Below are 11504 nucleotides of genomic sequence, written 5' to 3'. Positions count from 1 at the left end.
AGTTAGCCTATATTTACTTAACTGACAGTGCCCAGGATGGTAACATAATTATTTCAATGTCTTACTAATAAACAACACAAGTCTTGCGCATACTGACATGGTTTGAAATCTATATTTATTTGATTGTTTTTTTTTCTGATGTGTTAGAAGTCATATATGTAGAGCAGAGAAATAAGAAATTTTTTCCTGGGGTGCATGCCCTAGAAAAATACATATGGACCTCGGTATTTATAAAATCCTGCGTACGGCCCTGCTCACGACAATAAGAATCCACTCTCAATAGTGTATTACGAGCTGTAGGTTTTTTAATCGGATCCCTATATAAACAATTACGAGCTATCCACAAGTCTAAAAAGCTGATTTGATTTGGGTTAGCATCCAAAGTAAATGTTAAGAAATCAGAACAACTGTTTATATAATAATAAAAAGAATTTAGTTGTTCAGTAACCCGATTCAAAAAGACAGAAATAATCATCCAAATTAGTATATTAGAAGAAAAAGCATGATTTAAATACACATATTTTTCTTAAAAAAAAAAGGTTATTTTGCAAAAGAAATCACAAACGTTCTTTCCATGGCCCCACCTCCTGTTTTAATGAAAAATTAGTCTGAAAAATAAAATAATTTGTTTTATGATATTAAAAATGAATGGGACTTACATCATTTGGTATCTTATTTAAATGTAGGCCTATGTGTGTATTTGCTGCTTGTATTTTTTAATCTACTTATATTGATGGTTTGAAATTTATGAAACTTATATTTTGTTTACTAATGAATCATTGGAATATTGTATGTAATTACCTTCATGTGTGTATAATTAGCACTCCCATTTATATTGTTCTCCACTTGGTGAAAATAATACCTTGATAAAGGCGATTTACTTTGCTGAAACATTGGTGGTAATTAATAAACTCTGCTTCAGTGAGTGTCTGGGGCGCCACCTGGTGGGCAGTGCTGAACAGTGCTCGCCAAAGCCTACAGGTATACAAATCACTTTCGCACCATTTATCTCGAGATATTTGGTGCAGAAGAGAGAGCACATGAAAAAGAGTATTTGAAACTCGTAGCAGCAGATTCAAGCAGTTGTATTTATGTACTTGTGTTTGGGCTAGAAAATGTAAAAAAAATATAAAAAATGTGTGAAAAATAAATTGTACACACAATTGTCTCATCGCACAGATGCACAAACTGATTTTGCAAATGTACAAAATTTGTGTGTGACTTAACATTATTTGATGCAGGCGTTCAAGTAGGTTATGCACCATATTTACTGCAGCAATTGTAGCAAAAAATGTGAACTTGTGAGTTTCTTAATCTGTGATTTGTAAAATGGGATTTGTGCAGCTGCACTGAAGGATTTCTGAATGTGTAACTGTTGTGTTGTATTTGAGGGAAAGAAAACAAATCTACAAGTTTGCATCTCGTCCTCTGCGACTTCAAGTTTACTGATACACATGTGTGGATAATCTCTACAAATACAAATTCCACTGTCACAGGTGTGCAGTTGTTTTGCACCAAATATACCTTCATAGCACCGGCCCGGAGCGTGTAACAAATGCAAATATTGTACTGTCTGTCAAACTTCGTCAGGCGCCCGCTTGTTCAATCATGCTTTCTAGACTAGAGCAATTAAATTATCTTGTTTCCCCTTTTTTGTTACATATACATGGCTCAAAAGTACCTAATAATATTTCTATAGGCTTATGAAATAATATTGGCATTATATATATATATATATTTTTTTTTTTTTTTCTGGTGCCCCCTCAGCACTTGGTGCCCTACAAACAGCACGTGGTGGGAGCGGCAGCGCTGCTGTTTGGTTCGGTGACAGTAAAGTTTTTTACAGTGTAAATTTTAAACATTTAGCATTTTATATGTACTTTAAAAGAGATTGGCTAAATATATAATTGTGGCATTCTCAAATATATTGATTAAAATTTGCCAAAAATATTAAGAATATCTTTAAAAATAGTATCCATTAGTTAAATACTTATTTCCTTTGTTGTATAAACTTAAATAATAGATGTACATTTTACACAAAAAACTTTTAACGGTAGTAACCATTGTTTTTTGTAAGGATCATTAACTAAAATTACTCATAATAATACATTTATTATTGAGTCACTTTGACTTTAGGTTTTATTTGTATAGTCTTATTTTACATCCCATCACATTTACAGGTAATCATTTAACAAATGAGGTGAACAATAAAAGCAATCATATCAACATTACAATAGTTCAGTCTGGACTGGACTGTTTCACAGCTCTTACAGTTGCTGTCTTAATGGTTAACCAGAATACTAAGTTATTTAGGATGTTGTAAAATGACTATGAAACTGTTACATCAAATGCAGATTCCTCTGTCTGTATTTAAAAAGTCAAAATAGTGAGCTATATTCTGTACACAAAACATATTTTCAGAATAATGAGATCGGATGTCAGCAGTCCCCCTAAAGACATAAACATGTATAGTATGCTTAAATGTAACTTAAATTCCTCAAAGTACACATTAATGTACAGTAAATATCTGGCCACCAAACACATTATTAATCTTGAAAAAAGGAAAAAATGCTATAGATATAACTGAGATTTACATGGTATAATAAAAGAGTGGATTTGCATGTGAGTAGTTATATTAGCATTTGTAGGGAAAAAAATATCTTCATCAGCAGTATTGAGCTATCGTATTAGTCATGGAGAGGGAAAAATCTGCAAATTACTTGATAAATAGCCGTTTAATAACCGTAGACAGATATTCTAGAAGCACTGGTGATTGATCAATTGCCACTTGAAATGAAGACATTGTCGAAAAACTTGTTAGCACTTTTCTTGGCGAACCGTTGCATATTATCCATATCACAATCAATCCATGCACGGCGCTTGCTGCTATCAGTAAGTTACGTTTAGAGAAAAATGCTTGAAAACCAGTAGCATTAAAATTTCCCTCTGCAAACATATCTGCCAGGGATGCAGTGTCCCATGTATTCATATTTTTTTCTTTCATTTGTTTCATGTTCTCTTCCATTTGTTTCATACTTTCTTCCTTTTGTTTCATGTTCTCTTTCATTTGCTTCATGTTTTTCTCATAGAGTTGTTTCATTTTCATCTTTTCTTCTGTGAGTTTTCTCTGAACTTCTTGGTACATCTCATTAGTGTAATGTTCACCTTCATGCTCCATCACCAGTCTGTCTATCTTCTCAAACAATTCTCTAACCTGTGCTTGATTTTGTGTATCTTTGTTATTGAAACAGTGATATCCAGCCTTGCAATCATTAACCAGCTGTTTTAGATGTTCACTATTTTCTATGTATTGCTTTATTGGCAGATCTAACTGATCTTCTTTAGTGAACAGAATCATTGTGTACTGCATGGCCTTTTCTCCAAAGTTCTTCTTAATCCATTTCACTGTATTCTTCTCCTCCTCTGTCTCTCTCACATCCAATCTGATGACCAGCAGGAACACATGAGGGCCAGGAGCAGACATGGTGACACACTTTTTAATCTCATTTTTCAGATCTTCTTCACTCATTGATGTATCAAAGAGTCCTGGAGTGTCTACAACTGTGATGTCTTTTTCCTCCACTTCTGCTTCTTGTATTTCACAAAATCGAGTGACAGACATAGAGCTACCAGATACTGCGAACGCTTTTTTGCCCAGTATTGTGTTTCCTGTTGCACTCTTTCCTGATCCAGTTTTACCCAACAGCACAATCCTCATATGAGAGTCTGCACAGAGACACATACACAAAATGTCATTCTGACATGAACATTTAATGACATTGATTTTAAATGTATAAAACAATCTCAAATAGCATATATGCTTATGTTGAACTTTATTCTTGTAAAAACAGATGCTGTAAGCCTCTTCAGTTCCACTCATGCTCATACACGGACATTCAAAACAGTATAATTCACTTTTTATGTAGTTTACATCTTACAAATCATGTTTAGTGCGATTAAGCAAGCAAACGACACGTGATCAGCCATGCTTGACGTAAATACCGCAAACTACGGGAAGCACAGCGCGTCCGACTTCACGTCTCCGTTTTCAGCTCCTCCCCGCCTGCACGCGGCTAATCTCGCCGATCGGTTACATCCAGCCGCAGCCGATGTCGAACACACCTAGAGACATGGAACTAGAGTCACTTGACTTCACGCTCGAGCCGAAAGAGAAGACAATGCTGAATAAAGTTGTAATTCTTGCTATTTTTGAAACAAACTGTATTCTCAATGCTTCAACACATTCTTACTGACCCACTGATGTCACATGGACTACTTTGATAATGTTTTTATTACCTTTCTGGACATGGAAACCGTACATAGATTTTCAATGGAGGAGACATAAAGCTCTCGGACTAAATCTAACGTTAAAACATCTTAAACTGTGTTCCGAAGATAAAAGGAGGTCTTTTAAGTTTAGAACGACATAAGGGTAAGTCTTTACTTATATTATTTTCATTTTTGGACGAAATATCCTTATTCAGTAGTCACGCTGTTCCCTTTGGGGGCGGGGGCGAAAACCAAGCTGCGTATACAGTATGTAAATACACACAGACAATGACGCTAGCTGCACGCTAGAATCTCCGGAAAAACAAGCCGATTTCAACCGCAAAATGTACGCTTTTAAATATACAAAAACTGCTATCTCAATCATGGAGAGGCTTCTTCTTGATCTCAACTAACAGATTCTGCAATAAAACAAAAATCACAAATTTAGAAAATAAACACTTTGCTGCTCATTATCTCGAAACTTGCACTGCCGACTTGTGTCCCTACTTTCCGTGACTGGTCACATATAACAGATTTGTAACAAAAATGAATTTTTCCAAAACATTTTTCAACAGATTTTTTACCTTTAACATTATATCTTTAACATAACATACCAGGATATGATGCCATTTTCCTTGTTGTTTTCTGGTCTTTGGTCAAGAGTGTCTCAAGCTTCTTTAGTATTCTCACTGTCTGCCTGAACAAAGTGTGATGAAGTTAAAGCACTCAAGCTGCTTTTGGTTCTAGTTCTTCTGGTTTGGTGACGAAGTTGTTTTGAGCTTAGGTAAATAGAGTTACATAATAGATAAGATTATCATAGAAACCAATGTTCCACGAAAACAATGATAGGACAGGTGCTGTGGATGTTATGCTTGCATTTGACTGTAACTTTAAATTTACTGAAATTGGCAGATCCAGTCAAGATCTATGACTGGAGTGCGTCACTGTCAAAAAAAGCAAACATCAAAATGCTTTAGATCCAAGAAGCAAGAGGGCTTTCTCACAGTTATATCACAGAGACAGCAGATACATTAAAGCAAGATCACTCTTATAGTTATGTGATATGGCTCTATATATCACCATGGCCAAAGGGATAAGGCCAAAGGGATGAGGCCACACAGCAAAATCTGCAAAAAAGTGTATATATAAGATGACACAGATGATGGCATATTGTTGTTTTGTAATGATTATAAAATAATAAATAATATGATTTAATAATCTCATACAAAAACTAATCACTGAATACAAGTCTATCCCTGTGTCTGAATTTCTTCCCTAGTTTCCGAGGGGGTGAATCAGTATGTTGTGTATGCAGATTCGGGCACTGGTAAGGACTCTAGTTCACTAGACGTTAGGACACTGTTCACTTATTATCCTTTGACGTGGCTGCTTAGGCGTGTTGCGATAATTCACAGCTGTTATTCATCAATAACCGGCAAAACCAACATCTCTCTGACTTATTTTTTAACACTGTCATCATTATCTTACATATCCGTGCATAAAATTGGAGGAATAGACTCTCGGGCCCTTATCATACACCCAGCGCAATGCACGACGCAAGTGTCTTTTGCTAGTTTCAACCCGGCACAATTATAATTTTCACGTTTAATACCACATTGTTTAAATAGCAAATACATTATGAGTAACGAGGTGTGTTCAGGTGCAATGTTGGCGCGTTGCTATTTTGAGGCAACTAAAATAGACTACGCCATTGACCAACTAAAACCTGGTCTAAAGTCAATGGCGCAATATTGTTTTTGTTATTTAATGATCGCGTTATTAATATGTAAGGGATAATGTAGAGGCAGCTGGTAGTAGTGTATCACACTGAAGGGGCTTATTTCCAGATAACTACCAGCTGCCTCTACATTATCCCGCTTATTACACGGCTACTTGCCACATAAGAAAAAAAACTGGACATGAATATGAATTTGAAACATTTTATTGGCAAATTTGTTTTAAATTAAAAATTTTATCCTTCCACGAAACTTTGCACAGATGCATAAAATGATCATAATACCTTATTAAGATCCTCTGCTTCATACTTGTCTGTCTCAATTTTTTTCTGTTTTAGCCAGTCTTTGAGAAGTTTTAATGCCCATTCTGTTTTTTGTTTTTTTTGTGTGTTGGCTTCGTAGCTGTCATGCTCTATTTTGTCAAGTTCAGTCTCAGTAAGCTCTCAGTGTCTTGTCGTTGTTCGTTCTTCTATCCACTGTTTAAATGTTTTGTTTTTTCCATAAATGTTAAAATTAATGTCAAAATATTCCATTCTCAATTGTGGTTGTCCAGTGTTTGTCACAAGATGGCGCCAAACGGTAATCTTGGCGCGGAGCGATTTTAATCGTACAAGTAGTACCGGCAATGCGTTATTAATTTGGAGCGGTTATTATTTGAAAAGAACGAACCTGCAAATGTCTCAACTGACCAATCAGAATCAAGCATTCCAGAGAGCCGTGTAAAAAGCGCCTATAAACGGGACGACAAAGCGCATTTGTTTATCACACAGACGGATGCCCAGCAGCACACAAACATTTTTAAATATAAAAATTAAAGAACTAAAATGTAAAAGAGTATTATGGAGTCTCTTGGACATAAATGATGACCGATTACGAGACGTTAGAAGGCGTAAAGAGCTGCTTCACCTTTAGCCTGGTAAGTAATAAAATGTTTTGTTTTAAACAAATGCAAATATTGCATTTATTTTTAAATGTTTTTTTAAATGCTACCCCATGGATTTATTGTATATGATGACTCTGTACCTGTGGATATGATGAGATGAGAACCTTTTTTTAAGTAATGCTTTTCAAAACACTCACAGCTCTTTGAGTGCTGAAACGTTTGTAAATTCTTTATCTCCTGTTTGTTACAAATCAAGTATTTTTAGAGTACAAACCTTTTCTTGCATATTTGTAAATTATTGTTTGAGATTACATTGATTATGTAGGCTATCAATTTGCAGCTAAAGCCTGCTATTTTTACTTCCATGACTGAAAGAAAACAACTTTTAAAGGTTTCAATACAAAAAAATAATAATTTCAATACAAATGAAAACACAATTTTTTAACAACCTTAAAGTGGGGGTCTTCCTCCTCCACTGAGTTTTCAGTTTACAAATTCCGCCATCTAAATAGGGAATTGGCATGGCATGAGTGCAACTGGCTTTTATAGGGGATGGGAGCTGAGACCCCCATTGGTTTATTGCACATTATGCCCAAAACACACCCATTACTCATTACTAAAATAGGAACAACACTTTTAGATTGTGTTTTTCCCCGTCGTTAAATTAGCAAAAGTGGATTCGGACACGCCCGTTTAGACTGTACCCCATGCGCTTTAGACAATGCGCTTAGATTGTTTGTAAAAGTCTGTCATCATTTACTCACCCACATTATGTTACAAACCTGTACTGTATAAATGTCTTTGTTCTGATGAACACAAAGGAAGATATTTTGACAAATGTTTGTAACCAAACCGTTCATGGACCCCATTCACTTCCATAGTAGGAGAAAATAATACTATAAAGGTAAATGGGTCCATGAACAGTTTGGTTACAAACATGTATAAAAATATCTTCCTTTGTGTTCATCAGAACAAAGAAATGTAAACAGGTTTGTAACAACATTAGGGTGAGTAAATGATAACAGAATTTTAATTTTGGGGTGAATTATCCCTTTAAGTTCTGTTTAACCTGTAATTTTGTTAATGGGATTTAGATAGGCTATTGGGTAGTATTGTGTTGACAAGATAAAATTGAAAATGTAAAGTGTAATGATTGTAATATAGAGCTCATCAGGAAAAATATTTTCCAAATTTTGACAGTTCTATTTTGTACTTAAAACTCAGGAGCACAATTACTCCCATATATGGAGAAGCAGTCATTTGACATGTGAAGAAAAGAGACACACCCCTGATCCATGAAATGAATTCCTGTAAACCAGGGCTGTTCTTGTAAGGCAGAGAGCTGCATACTTTCTGTTTCACTTTAGCAGAGAAAACAAAGTTTTCATTTATACTCAATTTGCTATGCAAACAAGAGCCATGCTCTCTGTGACAGCAAGGATGCGTGATCCAATTTCTTATCCGCACCTCACGTCAATTATATCATTATCATCACACGATTAGTTAATTTGTTGGGACTTTGGAGTGTTTGTCCAGAGAAGAGCTGTAACTTGGGGTTTACTCAGCTGTTACAAAAGCTGCAGAGGGGTTTGTTTGTTTTTTAAAGTCACAGCTTCCATTGGCAACAGATGTAATGAGAGATGTAATGCAACATACACTCACCTAAAGGATTATTAGGAACACCATACTAATACTGTGTTTGACCCCCTTTCGCCTTCAGAACTGCCTTAATTCTGCGGCACTGATTTAACAAGGTGCTGAAAGCATTCTTTAGAAATGTTGTCCCATATTGATAGGATAGCATCTTGCAGTTGATGGAGATTTGTGGGATGCACATCCAGGGCATGAAGCTCCTGTGCCACCACATCCCAAAGATGCTCTATTGGGTTAAGATCTGGTGACTGTGGGGGCCATTTTAGTACAGTGAACTGATTGTCATGTTAAAAAAAAACAATTTGAAATTATTCAAGCTTTGTGACATGGTGCTTTATCCTGCTGAAAGTAGCCATCAGATGATGGGTACAATGTGGTCATAAAGGGATGGACATGGTCAGAAACAATGCTCAGGTAGGCCGTAGCATTTAAAAAATGCCCAATTGGCACTAAGGGGGATAAAGTGTGCCAAGAAAACATCCCCTACACCAGGGCTATTCAATTAGTTTGTCGTGGGGGCCAGTTCATGAAAAGCATCTCAAATGAGGGGCCAGAGATATATCAGTGATGATAAATACATTTTCCTACATTGAAACATACTCATGATATATTTTGAAACTGCATAAAACAAAATCAGTGCATTGTACAACAGGCTTTTTCTACAAACATGTATTTTGAAACTGCATTCAACAATGCATTGTTAGACGTCAAAGTAGGCCTTTTCTACATCCAGACATGTTCATATGTTGTATTTTAAAATTGCATAACAACATCAGTGCATTGTAAGATGCCCAAGTAAGCTTTATTCTACATTTAAATAGGTAAATAAGATCCATATCACACTTATTGAGAATTTAACTTATTTACTCACTTCAGTGCACATAACTGAAAAAAAAATGTTTATAATATGGAACATAATTGTTTTATGCTGTTTTTGTCAAAGCTAATTATTACAGTAGCCCTGTTTAAAGTACAACAGCCATCTTAATAACTGGCAAACATTTGGCTACCTTCTAATAAGACAGAATATGTTTTTAGATTTCCCAAGAGCAGTAAAATCAGTTGTATGTTTGTCCGCGATACGCACACAGTGATGCAGGTGCTGGGCTGTGAGCGATGGGTGATTAACTGTTACTCGTTTTAATTGCATTCTTGTGTGAGAACGATGACTCGCATAATATTTGAGCCTTTGGAGAAACGGCAGGATCTTGCTCGTACAAATTGTAGCCTCTTTTTCCTATCTGTAGTGGAGATGAGTGGTACCCGGTGGGGTCTTCTGCTGTTGTAGCCCATCCTCCTCAAGGTTGTGCGTGTTGTGGCTTCACAAATGCTTTGCTGCATACCTTGGTTATAACGAGTGGTTATTTCAGTCAAAGTTGCTCTTCTATCAGCTTGAATCAGTCGGCCCATTCTCCTCTGATCTCTAGCATCAACAAGGCATTTTTGCTGCATACTGGATGTTTTTCCCTTTTCACACCATTCTTTGTAAACGCTAGAAATGGTTGTGTGTGAAAATCCCAGTAACTGAGCAGATTGTGAAACACTCAGAATGGCCCATCTGGCACCAACAAACATGCCACGCTCAAAATTACTTAAATCACCTTTCTTTCCCATTCTGACATTCAGTTTGGAGTTCAGGAGATTGTCTTGACCAGGACCACAGCCCTAAATGCATTGAAGCAACTGCCATGTGATTGGTTGATTAGATAATTGCATTCATGAGAAATTGAACAGGTGTTCCTAACAATCCTTTAGGTAAGTGTATATTAAACTATGGATAAGAAAAAATCCTTTAGGTGCCTCGGTTATGAAAAGAGGAAAGATGAGGAGACAAAGATAAAAGAGAAAGATAGAGGTTGGCAATGTGTGCAGCTCACTCATCTCAATATGACTGTATAGTGAAATATATCTAATATATCATTATGTTGCTTGCTATGCAGTTACATAGAGCATAAATATAAATTTTTACAAAGATGGTACAGTACATAATCAAGTCAATACTGTGACTTAAAAAAATGTATGCTATAATAGTTCATAAATTTATTCAGGAATTGAATTTGTTAGTTTAGTGCAAGGTTTTAATAGAAAAAAGTTATTTAAGGTAAGGTTAAGAAAAGATTTACTTACTGTTAAAAAATAATGTATAAAAGAGATTGAAAGCACTGTTTATATTTTTAAGTAGCCTATTTTTAACTCTTTCACCGCCAGCGTTTTTGAAAAAAGTTGCCAGCCAGCGCCAGCGTTTTTCATGATTTTAACCAAAGTTGAATGGCTTCCAGAAAATGTTTTTCTTTAAATATATAAACATACAATATACCAAATGAAAGAACAGACCCTCTGCTTTCAAAAAAAAAAAAAAAAAACGTTTCATCCTACCTTTAGTGGTTCTTTTGTAATCAGTTTTTGAATATGGGTAGGTTTCTGCAAAAACACCACATTTTGAGCAAAAAGCAGAGATAATTCCATTTTTGTGACGGACTTTTCATAGAGATCCCACTCAGAGCGATCTTTAAAACAGACACGGACATGCAGCCGCTTGCCATAGGGCAATACTTCCGGGTTTAAAAAGTTGCGGAAGGGTAATAATAGCGGTATTGCGGAAAGACAGAAAATCTCGTCATTGGCGGGGAAGCGTTTTCTCTTAATTGACAAGATATCTCGTGTATGGCGGTGAAAGAGTTAAGTAGCCCGCCCTGCGATTGTCTCAAGCCCCCCATCCAGCCAGGCTTGGGCTTCGGCTCCGCCCCGTTTATTCGTCTATTTTAGCGCCTTTTGAAATTTTTTTTAAGAGTTTTCCACGCCCAAGGTATGGAGCAGAGCGAACGTCAAAGGTGCATTAACTGATAAATGACATCTGCATCTATATAGTTCATTATTATAAAAACAGTTTACATACTGTTGTGCGGGACCAATACGCTTACCCCCGTTTATCTCCAGTTCTTAACACCTATTGAAGACATACT

General features: G+C 36.0%; 1 protein-coding gene across 2 annotated transcripts; it reads right to left on the bottom strand.

Annotated features, from left to right (window-relative positions):
* Nucleotides 1-2151: 2151 nt before the first annotated feature.
* On the bottom strand, nucleotides 2152-4970 carry LOC135786565 (GTPase IMAP family member 9-like). Of its 2 annotated transcripts, XM_065296031.2 has the most exons (3): nucleotides 4884-4965; nucleotides 4003-4122; nucleotides 2152-3726 (listed from the first exon to the last, which is right to left on the bottom strand). In XM_065296031.2, the coding sequence occupies exon 3, from the start codon at nucleotides 3716-3718 to the stop codon at nucleotides 2717-2719; it is 1002 nt and encodes a 333-aa protein (XP_065152103.1). In that variant the 5' UTR covers nucleotides 3719-3726; nucleotides 4003-4122; nucleotides 4884-4965; the 3' UTR covers nucleotides 2152-2716. The 2 variants fall into 2 exon arrangements, with proteins under 2 accessions (XP_065152103.1, XP_065152102.1); XM_065296030.2 differs by lacking the exon at nucleotides 4003-4122 and having other exon boundaries at nucleotides 4884-4970.
* Nucleotides 4971-11504: the final 6534 nt, after the last annotated feature.

This window comes from Paramisgurnus dabryanus, chromosome 20, assembly GCF_030506205.2.
Source record: "Paramisgurnus dabryanus chromosome 20, PD_genome_1.1, whole genome shotgun sequence".
NCBI lineage: Eukaryota > Metazoa > Chordata > Actinopteri > Cypriniformes > Cobitidae > Paramisgurnus > Paramisgurnus dabryanus.
This window is presented reverse-complemented; position numbering and strand designations above follow the sequence as displayed.